The following is an 18184-nucleotide window of genomic DNA, read 5'->3' as shown; positions in this document are numbered from 1 at the left end:
CCCCCCCCCCCCCCCGCTTTCTCTTCTTATAAGAGAGTTTTATCGCACACCTAATTGAGTGTGACCTCGTCTTAACTTGATTACATCTGTGAAGGCCCTATTTCCAAATAAAATCACAGGTACTGGGGGTTAGGATTTCAACATACCTTTTTTTGGCAGGGGGACACAATTCAACCCACAAGACCTGTCTTACCATTTCCCCCTCTTGTGTCCAAGTACAGACATTGTTCATCAGAGCATTCTATCTAGTGAAGGCTCAGAATTTGTTTTATTTTTTTTATTTTTATTTTTTTATTTTTTTAAAGATTTTATTTATTTATGTGACAGAGAGACAGCCAGCGAGAGAGGGAACACAGCAGGGGAGAGGGAGAGGAAGAAGCAGGCTCCCAGCCGAGGAGCCCGATGTGGGACTCGATCCTGAAACGCCAGGATCACGCCCTGAGCTGAAGGCAGACGCTTAACGACTGCGCTACCCAGGCGCCCCAGAATTCGTTTTAATACAATGATTTTGACAGCTGTAGAGTTGACACTCTATGATGAAATCAGTGTACAACCTTATACGAGTCTTTTGTAAAAGGACTTGCTTTGACTGAGTTAAATTATAACTACTGACATCAAAGCAGGGCTGAGGAAAAACACATAACATGTTAGTATGCTTGAATATTGGTGATATAAAAAAAAGTTGTTTTTGAAAAGCTATGTTATTAAAATGAGTTCATTTTAATTATTTCATCTGCTGGCATATCAGCCTTTGTATATGAAGCAAGACTTGATTGTTTTAATTTTTAAAATTTTTCTTTTAGACATTAGAAAGTTTATTTCCAAACAAATTTTGTTGCTAATGTTTGTTTCTTCTTATATCTTTTAAAAACATCTCTCTACAGATAAAATAATTGTGGGTAGCTTTATGGGATACCTAAGAATCTTTAATCCCCATCCTGTAAAAACAGGAGATGGAGCTCAAGCTGAAGATTTGCTTCTAGAAGTGCATCTACGAGATCCAATATTGCAAGTGGAAGTAGGGAAATTTGTTTCGTAAGTACAGCTCATTAATTCTGACATTTTATCTTAATTGGAGTATGTCATTCCCTGACTGTGTCAGTTTTGTGGATTCTTAAATGAAAAAAAGGATTATCCATGAGTTAAATGTATTTTCTGGATACTGTTACTTGAGTGTACCTCATGTACTGAACATTTTTTTTATACGGAAACCTGCACAAAGAGAATAACTTAGGACTTTTTTTTTTTTAAATAGTAATAGACCTAACATGCCTGACATATCAGAAGTTTAAAGGAAAAGAGATAAGCTTTTGAAAGTAAATAAAGAAATAGAAAGTATTCACTTATTTAAAGCACTAATTGTCCAGGTTATATAAATATCTGTTTAAATAATTAGACAAAGTAGCAGTTATGGTATTTGACACATAACTTTGAAGGTTTAAAATGAATTATTGCACTTATTTGGTGTCGAAAGGTCCTTAGTTTCTTGAAAGAAGCCAGCTCAGTCCACAAAGTAAGTCTTACTCTTGCAAGAGCTTTGTTTCAAAGTACTTTATTTTTAATCCTAATTGATTTTAGGAAGCTGTTTATTAGTTTGCAGTTTGTGTAGTATGTCTGCTTTTTACTTCCCAATGATACTGCTGATTTTATCTTATTGTCATATATGAGTTTTCTTAAGATTGAGCCTGTATTTCTTAATCATTTATAAAAGTATGTATTGTGAAAATTTATAGAGATAGAGGTGGTCTTGTTATCCCTTACTTTTTTTTTTTTTTTTTTTTTTTTTCTTTTTCTTTTAAAGCTTCCTTTGCCTTCCTAAGTCTGGGAGTGCCCTGAGCTCTGGATTTTGACTACTGCAATTGCTCGTCATAATTTACTGGCTCCAATTTCCACTTATTCAGGGCCTTGACTCTTGCTAGAAAAACCTGAACAACAATTCTTTTTTTTTTTTTTTTAAAGATTTTATTTATTTATTCGACAGAGATAGAGACAGCCAGAGAGAGAGGGAACACAAGCAGGGGGAGTGGGAGAGGAAGAAGCAGGCTCATAGCCGAGGAGCCCGATGTGGGGCTCGATCCCATAATGCCGGGATCACGCCCTGAGCCGAAGGCAGACGCTTAACCGCTGTGCTACCCAGGTGCCCCTGAACAACAATTCTTGAACATTAACCCCCTTCTAGTGATGTTTCATTCTGATGGGGAGGTGCTTCATGAAGGTGCTGTAGGCAGGGCACGAGATAGGACTTTTAAGCACTGTGATAGGCTGGATCAGAGAGATTTTGTGTCTGATGTGGTTGGTAAATATCTACTCCATCTAAAAGTAGATGATGATTAAGTGCCTGTTGTATACCTAGCATATATTAGGCATGATAGATTTATAAAATAAGGAGACAGAAGGAATCTTGCTTTTAAAAAAGCATTTTTATCTTTTCATTTTTTAAAAGAGTGAGGTGCTGTCATGATCGTTCTGTTCAGTTGTTCTAAGTATAGCTTGATGGAAGGGAGGAGGTTAACATTAATGAATGGATACTGTACTGGTATTAAGTAACTAGTACTATTTCATTAATCTTACCTGTGAGATGTGAGCTCAGAGTTTTAGGTCACACAGCCAGGATTTAGACCCAGGTCTGTCTGACTCCATACTCTCTTTCCATGACATAATGTTCTTTTCCTGTGTATGAGAGAAAAATTGTTTTGAGTGTGCAGGGCAATAATTATTTTTTGAAGTCAATATTGAGTGTGTAATAGTTGTATATATTTTCATTTTCTGTTAGTAGAGTGGATAGTGAGCATTTACATTCGTTATGACAATGTTTTGCAGGTATTATCTAATATAATTCTTATTTTGTAAATGAAAGACTAACACTCTGAAAGGGTAAATGATTACGTGGATACCAAGGCGCACAGTCAGGACCCCAATCCAGGTCTTCAGATTTCAATTATAGTCTTTCTAGTTTAGAACAGAGTCTGTATCAGAGGTTGTACACTGGAGGACTGCTTGCAGATGTGTTTTAAACTTAAAAGAGTTGCTAGTATTTAAGAACCAGGAGATTTCATATAAAATCCCCGCTTTCTGGCTTCTCTATGGCCAGAAATTGCCCACATGCCCAGAACTGAGGAGTAGTTGCTTCCTCTAGTCTGGCCCTACTCTGTAGCAGACCACAGCCATTTACACCCTTTACTCATTTCTATCCACTGACCTGACCCTTGAAGACTGGACTTAGGATTTCTAGACTGTGTTATGTCTTGGAAACCACTTGATAGGGGCTGAGAAGTGTATTGGTGACACGGGCAGTTAAATCCAAACTGAAATATTTTCAGGGCCTTTAATAAAATTTCTGAGCTGGAAGTGACATGTGCCATTTACTAATAATGATTAGCATTCTTTGGTGCCTTATACTTTGCAAGGTGCTGTCACATGATTTTATTTCATTTAATTGAAACCTCTTACTTTCCAGAGGGGGAAACAGGCTCAGGGAGATTAAGTAATCTGCCCAAGGTCATAGGTTGATTAACCAGAGAGACAGGACCAGAACTTGGATCTCTGTATTATGGGAGAGCCTCATGAAGGGGCCTCTGTCTGATATGACTTTTCCTGGGAGGCTCCACAGACTTCAATTGAAGGCAATTCCTTGAGGCAGAGTCCTTGAGCCTCTTGGATTGTCAAAGTGGGTATTTGTTGTTGCATTTATTTTTCAGTTTTGCATGTTATCTAGTAAATTTTTAGTTTACTGATGGTTGGTTGTGGTTATAATCTCTTTTAAAAATTATAATTTTTTTGGTTATATCTGAAATTGATATTTAAACTTTTAAAACTTTTCCCATTTTTCAGAGGTACTGAAATGCTTCATTTGGCTGTGTTGCATTCTAGAAAACTTTGTGTCTATTCTGTCTCAGGTAAGAAACATTTTTTTCTAATGTAAAATTTGTATTAAAAACATCTTAATATTATATAAGAATGGATACTCACTTATGTTCACTTGCTAGAGAAAAGAAAACATTTGGTTGAAGATTTTCTTATCTTGGTTAACATTTTCCCTTGTTTGTTTATTTTTTCAGGTACTTAGGCCTGGTTTGCTATTTATATGTGTATTTAAATTTCTAGTAGAGGATGCCTTGTAATCTCCTTCCCAGGAATTGTGTCCAGGATTGTCTGTGACTAAGAGAGGCCAATTCTGCATACTTAGGATACTTAAGTGTTTCAAAAAATTTTTGTTGATTTTTTATTAAAGTATAGCTGATACACAATGTTACATTAGTTTCAGGTGTACAACATAGTGATTTCAATTCTCTACATTATGCTGCGCTCACCATAAGTGTGGCTATCATCTGTCACCATACAATCCTATTACAGTACCATTGACTATATTCCTTATGCTGTAGTTTTTATCCAGAACACTTGAGTTTTAAGAAATGTTTAATAGCAACAACAAAATTCATTAGATGCTGAGAGTCATGATGTGTTAAAGTACTTTTTCTTGAATGAACCTCAAATGGTTTCTCTTTACAGTTCAGATTTCTCAACTTTTGGTTGTTTTTACTCAATCTGCCTTAACGCACTTGTTTGAGGTCTAATCAGGCTTCATTCTCTGACACTCTTATGTAGGTACCAGTATGGCAGTTAATTGTAGTTTGGTTTCAGCATTTTGATCCTTTTTAAATATAAAAGGTAACTTAAAAAATTTTTGTTGTAGTAGTTAGATAAATTTTAGTTCAAGCTGAGAGAGTTATTTTCATGGATGTCAATATTGGGGAAATTTTTTATGGGTACAATAAAGCTAATTCTTTCTAGGTCTCTTCCTTATACTAGAGGTGTTCTTTGGAGTTTGCTGTAAATATTAGCTTCTAGGGGCACCTGGGTGGCTCAGTCGTTAAGTGTCTGCCTTCGGCTCAGGGCGTGATCCCAGGGTCCTGGGATCGAGCCCCGCATTGGGCTCCCTGCTTCCCTGGGAAGCCTGCTTCTTCCTCTCCCACTCCCCCTGCTTGTGTTCCCTCTTTCGCTGGCTGTCTCTCTCTCTGTCAAATAAATAAAATTAAAAAAAAATTAGCTTCTAGGATTTGGATCTTTTATACTCATTCTCTTGATTTGGGGTTTCTTTATATTTTGCTTTCAGTATGAGTAATGATTTGTCTTTACTGTATTTATGTGTGTATATTTATACACCTAGCGTGGAGCCCAATGTGGGGCTTGAACTCATAAGCCTGAGATCAAGACCTGAACTGAACAAGAGTCAGATGCTCAACAACTCAGCCACCTAGGTGCCCCTGAGCTGGATATTCTTAAGTAGTCTGTTTTTGAGGGTGAAGGTCTGTTAGATTTCTAAGGCAGGCTTGGTAACCTGGCCTATGGTATATGGTAGGCATATGTTGACTAAATGAGTGAACTAATTTTTGGGGGGTGCTGAGGCAATTGGTAGTGGCTCTTTATTACTCAGTGTTGTTTTTGTTCTTCCTTCTTTTTTTTTTTTCTCTGTTATCACTATCATTTTCTTTTCCATTTTTCTGTTTACAAGTCAGAAGCCCAATATACTACCTCTCTGTCTTGGTAAACACTGCCATTGGTTTCATGGTAAAAGATGTTGCTTTTCCTAGTGATAGGGCGAATATTTAGTGTTCCAGAATAAATGGAGAAGATGTGATTTAGGCTACTTTACTGCATGCATCTAGTTGTTCCTCTGTTTTCCATCATAAGGCTGTTAACAGTGAGATGATACTATTAACTGGGTTACACAGGACATGGAGGAGGGCAACTTGTGCCGAGTTACCCCTGAATATTTCTTGGAGAATTGGTCCCTTCTGGGGGTTCTAAGAGGGCAGGAGAGGGAAGAATCCTACAACTAGAAATCAGGTAAAACTCTTAGCCTTCCCTGGTCCCATTTGAATGATGGCCCAGAAAGACAGAAACCTTTAGAGCTTCTCTGGGGCGTAGGCATAATAGACTAGTGATACAGTGTATGTTTACCAAGAAGACCTGCTGAAAGAAACTGGCATGTTTGGTCACAACTTGTTTATGGGACATTGGTATTTTCCTTCAAATTAATGTTGAAAATGAAAGTTATTTGTCATAGGAATGGTGATTTTATTGCTCTTTTATTCTTTGTATTCGTTTGCAAGCTTTGTATTCTCTGGGGATAAAGAGTTCTCCAAACTACATTCCCTTATGCCCCACCTCACTTTCCTTTTCTGTCTCTCATTTCTTCAGCCTCTTATGATATTTGGAGGCTGACAATTTGTGTATTTTTTCTGGCTTGGTTTAAATTGCGAAGCAGGGAAGTTAATGTTTTTGTTCTCTTGAATATGTTTCTTGAGGTTCCAGACTGAACTTTTACCTAGCTTTTTTTTTACCTAGCAAGCATAAACAGTTTTTAGTTTAAGTAAAACCGCTGGTGTCAACAGATGAAAATGTTAGTTGAACTTGACATTCTCACCTCCAACTGCCCTCTCCCCAAATATTTTTTGTTTTCTTTTTATGCTGCATGCTTCTAACAAAGATTTGAGCCATACTAGAGGAGACCTCCTGGATACACCAAACAACCCTTCATAGTCAGGCTGCTGTGCTGACCTCTTTTTAGTGGGTGATATGTTATCAAATGTATGCTTAATATAGAGAAATAGCAGGGTCTTGCTTAAATGGAGTTAGCTCACCTTATCATACCTAACGAAAAAGCATCACATGGCATTTCACATTCCTTTCTGATGGGCTTCAGTTTCTGAGTAAATGGTTACAGATGTGTGAGCATAAGCCATACTGATTATGTCCTCTTAAATATTCCTTTCCAAAAAATTGTACTTCAACAAGCATTTGCTAAGCATTTGACGTATTTATAGAATTTTAATGTTTGCTGTGAGTGGGCCAAAAGATGTGTTTTTTTTACTTTATATAATCTAATTTGGTTATTTAACACAACGAGCCTTTTAATTTACTCTGTAGTGGTTTTTATTTCATTTAACTTCATTAGATTTCTCCACAGTTATCTAAAATTGCACCAAAAACTGTTGTCAAGGTGACCTTTGGTTTTTCCAGAGAATTTTTTGTTTAAATCAAATCGTGTTTAAATAAGGCCAACAGTGTCAATGTTCTAATATCCATTTTGCTTTCTAATTGAAACTTCATATTAATTTTAGCTATACATGGACTGTATTTATAGAGATACACTTGCTGTATTCAATCTGTATATCCCTGGACAAAACCTGTGTATAAGTAATTTTAATCTTGTGTCATTGATGCTTCTCTAGAAAAAAATGGTCAGAAATTTTAGATTTTTCAGATACTACCTTTATTCCAAAGTAGTATCTAAGGAGGACAAATTGTCTTCTGTTCTCCATAGGTGCACTATTAAGTTTTGAAGTGCTATTACCTGAAATTTGAAGATTAGCAATGCCTTTGGAGCTTTTTCAGAACACAAATCGTAGTGTCATTTCATGCCAAGTTTGTATAAGTATTGAATGCTGACCCCTGTGTTCACCGACCTTTCAGCTAGCAAACATCTGTAAGTGCATTCTTTACTCAGAGGGGTTGATCTGGTTTTAGGTACAGGATGAAGTTTGTAATTTCTGCAGGGACAAACCAAATGTTTCTTGGAACTTCTTTCTTGGTTTCTTGGAGGCTAGACCTCTCCTAAGGTTAAGGCTGTGAGTTATTTAGTATGTGTGTTTTTCCTTTTCTTTTTTTTTTGACCCACGTGTTTGCGATTACCCCTCAGTTTCCCTGGACATTACTGATTTTACTACCATTTAGAGTCCACAAAGCTTTCACCTATCAGGGTTAGCAGGCAAATTTGAGTCTTCTTTCTCTTTGTTTCTTTTGGTATGTGAAGTCTGTTGTTCCCATTTTTAGGGGTATAAATCGGAATAGAAATGGTTTTCCTCCAAGAAATCCTCCCCTGTTAGTTTTCTCTTTCAACCCTTCACCTTCCAAATGAAGAAAAGACCAGGCTGAGAAAGGTGGAGGTGGCAATGATGTTTTTTGATGGCTGGTTTGTTTAGGAAAATTATCATTGGCTTACCAAGTTTTTTCCAAGTTGTAAAATGATGGACAGCCAGGCACCAGGTTATATGGTGCTAATTCTAAAGACCTAGCTTGAGTACTTTGTCCTTTACCAGCTGTGTGATTTTGGGGAAATTCCTTAAACATCTATCTATCTATCTATCTATCTATCTATCTATCTATCAGAGAGAGAGAGTGTGCACAAGCAGGGGGAGTGGCAGGCAGAGGGAGAAGCAGGCCCCCGCTGAGCAAGGAGCTTGACGCGGGACTCAATCTCAGGATCCTGCTCTGAAGTCGGACTCTTAAGAGACTGAGCCACCCAGGCGTTCCTTAAATTTTTTTTTTGACTTTGGATACTTACCTCACTTCTAAAATGGAAATGGAAATATCTTGTTCTTATAACCTCAGTATACATTGGTAAAACCTTTTGGACAAAAACCAAATAAATGCTCATGTATAAATATGTATACACATACAGAAAGACATATATGTTTAGATTGTTTTAATGATTTAATACTGTCCAGTTTGGGGACTATTTCATTTGCTTTATATTTTAAGTTTTTCTTTAAATTTTGCATTTTTGAATGAAAGACAAAGATACTCCTTAATGGAAAAAGTTGCATTCTGAATCCTGTTTCTTTCTATCATCTCTTTTAACTATAATGTTCTTGCCTGGTTACTGGGACATAGCTTCAGCTGTAAGTACTCTAGAAAGCCTAACAACCAGAGAGTAAAATAAATATAAGGAATCTTTTTGGGGCACCTGGATGGCTCACTTGCTTGAGCATCTTCCTTCAGCTTTGGTTGTGATCTTGGGGTCCTGGGATCGAGCCCTCTGTGGCTCTGTGCTTGGTGGGGAGTCTGCTTCTCCCTCTTCCTCTGCCCCTTCCTCCTCCTGCTTGTGCTCTCTCTCTCTCTCTCAAATAAATATATACAATCTTTATTAAAAAAAAAAGAATCTTTTCAAATTTGGAAAGAAATGAAAAGTAATTATAGTACATATGATCTATTACATGCAGAAAAAGTATCTTCATTTTGAAGGAGATTCTTCCTGTGGACTTCAAATAAAACATCTTTTCCTATTTACTTGCTAAAGGAAACTTAGAATATCTCTCCATTAAATTAGGATATAATGTATTAGGGGCTTGAGTATTTTGAGAGTTGGGACAGGAAACTGAATTGCTTGAAAGTGTGGGGAGTTTTTTCTAAGACACTTTGAAGTCATGTCTTTGCTATGTTATTGTTTAAAGTGTAAGGAACTTAACCTCATTTATTTCAGAACTGAAATTGGATGGTTTTGTTTTTATTTAAATAATTACACTTTACTCAAACATAATGGAAATAGATAAGAAATGTCATCCAGGGTGGTATTTCATCTAATGGTGTAAGCTACCCAAGACTGAAATTATTCTAATTGTGTTGGCATTCTGTGTCATCAGTGTGCTAATTATTCATAATACACATTGTTTTAGTGCTTTGTCATTTTAAATTTCACTGAAATTGAATTACTTACAATTGGTGTGGAGGATGAGAAGAAATGAATATTTTTAAATGTAAACAAATACAAAGCACTTCTGTAATTTTTTTCTCCTTAGGAACCTTGGGTAATGTGGAACATGGAAACCAATATCAGATCAAATTGATGTATGAGCATAATCTTCAGAGAACAGCCTGCAATATGACTTATGGATCATTTGGTGGTGTAAAAGGTAATTTGCGTTAATCATGAGTGTGCTATTGCAAGTACCAGATTTAGGATATTTGGCCATAAAAAAATGGAGTATCAGAGGGTATGAATCTCAGAGCGAGTTAAACATATTTTACTGAGACCTTTATGTTCGAGTTGTAAGCAAAATAATGAAAAGAGAAAACTTTAAACATCAAATGTGTTTGATTTTCCTGTAACCAGTACTTTTATGTGGTCTGCAGGGATATTTCTAAAAGTCTCTTTTCTTTGAATTTTGTCTTTGTACATGAGCTGACTGAAATTGAGCTTTTTTGGGTAGAACTGTGTGACTGCCTCTCTCGGTGGAAGAAGGGGTTGATCTCCTTGATAGGGTGTCCCTGTCCTACTTGTGATAGGCAGGGTGAAGCTGCAGAACCCTCTCCCCACCTTGCCCTCCTCCAGGGCCACTGCACAGGGTTCTGTAGGTTGTTTCTGCACTGGGGCGCCTGGACTGGCGGCAAGCAGAGACTGAAATGCAGACCTCATCCTGCTCATCAAGCCATGTGCCCTGGCCTGGAATAAACCTCCCCAGAGGAAGTGGGCCTTTTCTAAATTTCACAAAGGCATTACATTTACCAAGTATTGGCTCAGTGAGGCTGGGTTCCTTCCACCTGGGGGTATCTTTTTCTAAGTAGCATGGGGCTATGTGCAGCCTGCCCACCCTAATCCCAGAGCTTCCTGAGTTACCAGGGCTTAGTGGTTGCTTGGGTACACTGTAGCTGTCAGCATGGGAGAGTTTTTTTTTTTATCTACCACCTACCTCGTCTCACTTCACTGTGATAGGGTGATAGAGGAGCCACTGGTGCTGGAGTGAGGACAGGAAGCCAGGTAGTGACACTTAACCTGTGTGTGTGTGTGGGGGGGGGCACCTGTGGAACATGTACTAGGGATTTCATAATATTTTGCCTCTTTCTGGGCTCATATTTTTATGAGTTTATTGTTTAAACATTGTATTAAGATGTAGACTACTTATGTTAGATTTTTCTTTAGTGACATGAAAAAAATGACTTTTATTTTGGAAGTCATTTGTGTGAACTCAGTTTTTTCATACATAGAGATAAAGGCAAGGAAGAATGAATATGAGTGTATCATTAACAGGAATATTTTAAGTGGTGATGTACAAATAAATGTTTTGCATACAGTGATATGAAACAAAACACTTGGCTGGATTGCAGAATTGCTTAAGTTGAGTAATAGGAATGTTTGGATTATTTAAGGAATATGGGAGATGTGTGGAGTTGGATGAAGAGAGGAGAGAAAGAGCTAAAATTTGATGAGAGACTAACTTTTATCAGTGAAGTATTCCTTCCTAACCTCAGCTATCAGAACGAACTGATTTTCACTGTTCTTTTTTTTTAAATTTTCTAAATGTATTTATTTACTTATTTATTTGAGAGAGAGAGGGGTGGGGGAGAGAGAGAGCACAAGCAGGAGGGACGGAGGGAGAAGGAGAGAGAATCTGAAGCAGACTCCACACTGAGTGTGGAGCCTGACTCAGGGCTCAATCTCATGACCCTGAAATCATGACCTGAGCCAAAACCAAGAGTTGAATGCTTAACCAACTGCACCACCCAGATGCCCCAAAATTGTACACTTTAAATATGTGCAGCTTATTGTGCAGAAGTTACACCTCAATAAAGTTATTTTTTAAAAAAGCAAGGGAGTGAGAAATCCTAAATTCAGAAGTGAGGTTCCTTCGGGTGTGGGCAGGCAAGGTAGGAGCACACAGATGGAAGGTATTGATGAGGTCCTAGTTCTGGGGCTGGGTGGTAGATTCCCTGGTGTTCGTTAGACATTAATAAATCCACAAATAAATGAAATAAAAGCAGGCCACATATGATTTTCACTGTTCTTAAAAAAAAATGTCTGACAACAGGCCTCTGTTGTTTAATAAACTGTTTTAATTCTTTTCCCTCTACTAAATCTTCAAAAAGCAAATTTCTAAATTCTGTGCATCTGGAGTCCAAAAAATTATGGTAAGAAAAAAGTGCTTTGGCAAAATGAAAGTAAGTTTTAATTTTTTTTGGTAGAATCAAGACAATTCTTGAGACCACCTATTACATGTTTTATTGATTGTACTGTACTTTAAAAAAAACCAATTAGGTTAACCCAATCAAAATAAAGTTTTAAGTCAGTAAAAAAGGATTCCTTGCTTTTGTGTGGCATTTTTGCTAGATTTAATAATGGACTTCCAAAGTAATGATAGTTGCTAATTGTTTTGAAAAGAGCAGATGACTTTGTACTTATATCATACCTTCTCTTAGTTCTTAAATTATGCCTTACACTTAAAAAGTATCTTTTGAAAAAGCAAGAGGCCTTTCTGACATGCTTTTACTTTCCTATGGTTAAGCAGAACATTTCACAATTTGAAACAGAAATGTCTGAGTAGCAGAAGTGATTATTCCATTTAACGGGTTTGAAACACGTTATATCATCGTGGTCTCTACAAAAAATATGAAAAAGTAGTGGGTTTGGTAAATTAGTAAAAATCAGCCATATTGGCAGATTTCCAGGGGTAATAGGGAGTTACTACTAATAGGTACATGATTTCTTTTTGGGAGGATAAAAATGTTCTAAAATTAGATTATGATAATGGTCGTGCTGTTCTGAAAATAGAGTAAATACTTGAGCTGTATATTTTAAAGAGGTGATATGTAAAATATATCTCAATACAATTGTTAAAAAAAATTAGCCATGGGATAAAATCTGTTGCTAGAGAGGTGATAGTACAGTCTACATATCCTATATTGCTTGGGGCCATGTAAAATGACATAACACTCTCACAAAGCAGGTTGGCTATTGAAAACTATGAAATGGTTATGGATGGTTACATGTGACTTATGGCAATGTATATTAGGAAATGATCCAAAATACAGAAAAATCATATCAAGTTGCCATATAGTTATTTCTTTCCTCTTTCCCCTTCCTTCCTTTCATAGGTACATTTATATATTTATTTGTAATAGAGAAAAATTAGAATTGATCTAAATGAGTAATAGAGGAGAATGACTAAATTTTGATGCATAGATTCAGTAGGTTATTATGAAGCCATTAAGATTGTTTTGTTTGCGAAATGTACATCTTTGTACATAAATCTTTGTCCACATTTCTGATTATTTCCCTAGGATAGAATGTGGAAATGGGGATATTGAGTCAGAGGTCATAAAAATTTTTTTCTCAATCTGAAAACGCTCCCTGCCATATACTATATAAATAAATTGTAAAAAGGACAGAACTTAAGGAGAAGAAAGTAAAAGTCACTCCAGGATATGCGCATTTCAATACAAAGCCCATTTTCTAAGCCTGATGTCACTGTGTGTGCCTAATGTGCACCTTTCTAGGAGCGAGTGGGTCAGTCTTTTAATTTGAAAACTTCCCTAGACGTGATCTGAATTTAAAAAAGGAAACTTAAAATTTGTTGTCTTCTATCTTCCTCTGTATTTAGGATGCCTTCTTGTGGAATTATTTAGTTGTATAATCATGTCAGTAGTCCTGAAGAAAGAAATTAAGCAGAAAACCTGGCCCCATTTTAAACAAATCGGTTTATAAGGAATGGGGGGGTGGGGGTGGGGAGGCAGAGTGAATTTATTTTGCATGTGCACCAGAATAAACTACCACTAGATGGCAGTCCTCTACAACCTTGGATTTTAGTTGTTTCTACCTTTAAATAAGGTATGGTAAGAAATCACCAGTGGAGGAATTTTGAGCCCAAATAATACTTTACTTTGTACTAAAAATAAACTTAACTTCTTCATGTTGCAGAAAAGTAATAGAGTGGTTTTAAAAAAAAATTATAGTAGATAACATTTCAGAATATAATGTAAAAATGCTTTCTAGCTGTGCTTCTCAATTGCATTTGAATCACAATGGGATCTTGATAAAAATGCAGGTTCTAACTTTGTTAAGTCCAGAATTGGACCTGAGTTTGAATTTCTGAGACTCTCCTCAGTGATGCCAGGTCTCAGAGATCTAGAGGTGTGTTGCTGTCCTCCATCTGCTGAGTACTGTTCCGTACTAGGCACTGCTCTAAATGCTTTACGGGTTGAGTAGTAACACGATATACTAAGCAAATGGTAGAGAAGGGATTCTAGCTCAGACTCTCTGCTTCCAGAATCTTGTGGTGTTAACCGTTCTTAAATGCTTCTTTGTCTGGGCTGTGAGTAAATTAATCTTCCTAATTCAGAAAAAAACTTTCCTATTAGAAAGAAGAGTATCTTGGTTTGGCTGAAGTTAGTGCATAACTTTGATTCTTTGTAGATTATGGACTACATGTTGAGTAACTTCTGGGTCAGATACTTGCTTTTTCCATTTGATTTTTTGGTTTGTGGTTTGGTTTCTAAGAAAAATCCTCCCTGAGTCCCCCAATAATCAGAGAGGTTATACATGGGTGGGTAATAATATGATTTGAAAGTAGCAAAAGAATGATGACTGTTTTTTTAACCTTTTTTGTTTGCTTGTTCATTAAGAAAATCTTTCAAAAACACCTTTTATACATTTGCAAAAACTCAAAGGTACATTCCTTTGATGCAGTAGGTTTGGCTTTATGTCAAGCTACATGTAATGTCTATTAATGAGAAAAATGGTAAGGAAATAGGAAATCTAGTTTTATGAAATAGTTGAAGAATATTTGCTTAATATCTTCCATTATTCAGACTACTACCTACCATTCCAGAATTTAAGTTAAAATTCTTTCCATATTATACTTTTTAGGGAAAAATGACCGATATTATGGCTGTTTTGGGCTTTTTTAAATAAAAGGAGCGTGGGAGATGTGTTTGAAGTTAAGAAACGTTTGTAGTTTCTCTGATATAAATCTAAATTGCTTTTTTTTAAAGAACGTGTGACTCTGGGTTTTTATAAAAATGGTAGTTTATCTTTGCCTTTTATACTAATGACAAATTAACGCTTGCAAAAATACCTAGTTAAGATAAGGTTGCCAATTCAGAATTGTATTGTGAAAAGGACAGCATTAATGTGGACTGACAGAAAGCCAGTGGTACAGTGAAGAAAGAATGCTATTGTTTTAAGGTCAACAACTGCAAATACTTAGCTTGGTAAAATAAGATACTTTATCTAGTGTATGTAATACATGTTGCTACCATCAAGATAATTGAGTTAAAACTTCCTTTACTCATAATATGACTTAGAGACCCTATAGTTATATCCTCAGTTATCACAAATTTGTCCTGTAAGGTTGGGACAAGTTGGCAAACCTTACAATGTATATGGCTCTTTCAAGTGTGCGAAAGGGACATTGGGAAGAAATAGTTGATTTGTTGGAGATGTATGGTAACTTTCAGGGACTAGAATAAGTCTGGTGTTAGTCCTCCCTTGCATCATCTCTCTCCATCCATCCATCCATCCATCCATCCATCCATCCTTCCAGTGCACATTTACTGAGAGTCTTCTGAGTACCCAGGCACTGTACTAGTTTCTAGGAGTAGAAAGATGAAAAAAAGATAGTTTATGTTGTCAGGCAGTTTGCAACCTAGGGGGCAATAAAGACTAAGAATTATGATATAATGAGGTAGATTGTAATAGAATGGATATGTACAGAGTTAGAATGGAGCCTTGAGGATGGAGCACCTTCCTCAGGCTGAATAAATGTGTGTGTGTGTGTGTGTGTGTGTGTGTGTGTGCGCGCGCGCGCATGCACATGCTTGCGTACAGGGCAGATAGTACATAAAGGTGGGGGAATGTACTGTTACCTATTTTATTTCAGCTCTTCTTTTTTATCCACTTTAATCTGGAGGTCACTAACCCCAGTTTCCTATAAATGAACAGTTTTATAGTCTTCAGTATAAAGCTTTCATTGCCCATAGGCTGAGCTATTCAAATTCTCACTGGGATGGTTTGTTCCTCTTGAGAAAATTATTTTTCAGACTTTGCAGCACTTAAGAAAAATTATTTTGCATTAAAAAACTTTGGCATTTTTCAGGCTACTAAATGGACCTTCTTACCTATAGTTTAAAGCCTTTAGTAAGGCAAAATTTTCTTTTGCTACCAGCTAATCTTATGGAGAAGGATATTGTACTCTAGAGATGGATAGAGTACTATGACTATATTTGTTAAGAATGACAAATTAAAGGATAGGGATAGGAGATGAAGGAACACAAGAGATTAAAACATAAATGGAGAGACAGAGCAAGTCATGGCAGAGGGTTTCAAGAGGTACGGAAGGAGTCAGGAGAGTCAGAGGTTAAGCAGCTGGAGTATTAAAAAGAAACTATTGGAGTTAGCTGTTTGAAGGTCACTGGTGATCTTAGGGAGAACAATTTTAACAGAAGGATAGGAGCCCTGGTCCAGTTGCCCCAGAATGAGAAATTCATAGGGAAGAAATGGAAATCACAAAGGAAAGCTATTCTGTGGAGAGGTTTGACTATGAAGGGTAAGAGAAAGTTAGGTAAGGCTATAGCTGGAGGGGAAAAGGTTTTAAAAGGAGGGAGAAGTCTTTGAGGAGGTAACATGAATCTTGATCTGATAAAGAAAATGTATTCCATAACATTTTGTTGAAAAAATTAACTTGGATACATTTTTATTTGAACAGTTATGCTGTTTGGATTATGATGGGCCCGTTCCTTCAAGTTTTATTTCTTATCACATAATTTGCGCTTTATAGTCATGTTGAATTATTGCCTTCTCTTCATAATGAATTTGTGGTTTATAGGAAAAAGGTTTTTTTAATTCTTCAGTAGAGATTATCAGCACCATCTGATTCTTTTTTCAATTTTTAGCCTTCTCTGACAGTTCGTCCTTCCTTCCTTCCTTCCTTCCTTCCTTCCTTCCTTCCTTCCTTCCTTCCTTCCTTCCTTTCTTTTTTCTTTTCTATTCTTTTCTTCCATCTATGTATCTATGTATGTGTGTATTTGTCTATCTATCTATAATTTTACTGTGGTAAGGACAATTAACATGAGATCTACCCTCTTAACAGATTTTTAAATTGGGGTACAGTTGACATACAACCTTATGTTAATTTCATGTGTATAATATAATTATTTGATATTAGTATCTCTTAACAGATTTTCAAGTGTACAATATAATATTGTTATCTTCAGTCTGCTCTAATTTTTAAAATTAGTTTTCTTGATTATTAATTTTTGTTTTTCATGAGGATATTTATATTTTGAGCTTACCAGGTAACAGACAACTCAAGACTTAAAGAAATGTTACTATCAAAAACCAATACCTCTCAATTTCTGTATGTGCCACAATTTTGCTTTTCTATTGGGCATGCTTCTTTTCTCTTTCTAACCTTGCCTTTAGTGCAACTGAGGATTCTTTTTTTTTTTTTTCAAAGAAATTTATTTACTTATTTATTTTAGAGAAGGAGAGTGAACGTATGTACGTGCTTGTAAGCAGGGGATGGGGCAAAGGGAGAAGAAGAGAATCTCAAGCAGATTCGCGCTGAGTGTGGAGCCCAACATGGGGCTTGATCTCATGACCCTGAGACCATGATCTGAGCCAAAATCAGGAGTCAGACACTTAACCAACTGAGGCACCCAGGCACCCCATAAAGATTTTATTTTTAAGGAATCTCTACACCCAGCGTGGGGCTCAGACTCATGACCCTGGGATCAGGAGTTACAGCTCTACTGACTGAGCCAGCTAGGTGACAAAACTGAGGATTCTTTTAACTGCAGTTGACAGTAGGCTTATTCAAGAATAAGACATTTACTGGCTATCACCATTTGGGCCTCCAGTGTGATCAGATTTGGTTTCTCTCTTTTCATCTTTTGCTTCCATTTCCTTGGACAGGCTATTTCCTCTTGGTTTCAAGATGGCTATAGCAGCTCTAAATTTTCTTAGATTCTAGTCCATGTGAAAAGTGCCTGCCTTCCTTCCAGAAGGCTCAGCAAAGGTCTTTTTCCAACTCGGTGGCTCTGGTTAGGCCATCTCTGAACCAGTCGCTGTCACTAAAGGAATGCAGTTAAGCTTGAGTCTGAGTTAAGTGTGGGAGAGGTAGGGCTAGTTTTGCTATTAACTACTAAGACTAAGAGTGGAGAGGGGTGGACCTTTGGGGGAATGTAGTCAAATAATGAACTGTGGTGAGTTTGAGGATTTTGGAGTTGATCAAAGAAAAAGGCATGACTATGAGATGTCAGTAGCCCCCAGTGAGCTTTATTTGGGTGGTGGTTTGACAGGATTGCATTCGAGGGGAAGTCCCTCACTGCAGGAGATTTTCCAGAGACCATGGCAGGGGACTACCACCTACAAGGGGAAGTGGGCAAGGAAACTCCCTGGGGAGAGGGAAATCTGAGTGGGACTATATTTGTAGGATATTGCTCAGGTTCAAGATGGTGAGTCCTGGTCTGGAAGCTTTGGAGGGCAACAGTGACTTCTGTACCTCCAGGATTTGTCTTATCTATGGCTAGTAGGTATTAGGTGGATTTTTGCAGAATATGCAAAGCAGGCACACCATAAATGACTAAAAATATGCTAATCTGGGCTATAAGTAAAGCAAATGAAAGTTTA

At 36.9% G+C, this 18184-nt stretch overlaps 1 protein-coding gene across 3 annotated transcripts in view; it reads left to right on the top strand.

Annotated features, from left to right (window-relative positions):
• Nucleotides 1-18184, top strand: part of BBS9 (Bardet-Biedl syndrome 9) — a 415930-nt gene that overhangs the window by 19962 nt on the left and 377784 nt on the right. For 2 of the 3 annotated variants that reach the window (XM_008686476.2, XM_008686479.2), the window contains exons 3-5: nucleotides 885-1035; nucleotides 3832-3896; nucleotides 9582-9695. In XM_008686476.2, coding sequence (XP_008684698.1) covers nucleotides 885-1035; nucleotides 3832-3896; nucleotides 9582-9695 — 330 coding nt within the window. The remainder of the gene's footprint in view (nucleotides 1-884; nucleotides 1036-3831; nucleotides 3897-9581; nucleotides 9696-18184) is intronic. The other variant, XM_008686478.2, reaches the window with a different exon arrangement.

Source organism: Ursus maritimus, unplaced genomic scaffold (genome assembly GCF_017311325.1).
Source record: "Ursus maritimus isolate PB19 unplaced genomic scaffold, ASM1731132v1 scaffold_3, whole genome shotgun sequence".
Classification (NCBI taxonomy): Eukaryota; Metazoa; Chordata; class Mammalia; order Carnivora; family Ursidae; genus Ursus; species Ursus maritimus.
Note: the sequence above shows the minus strand (reverse complement) of the source record. Positions and strands in the feature narration are given on the sequence as shown.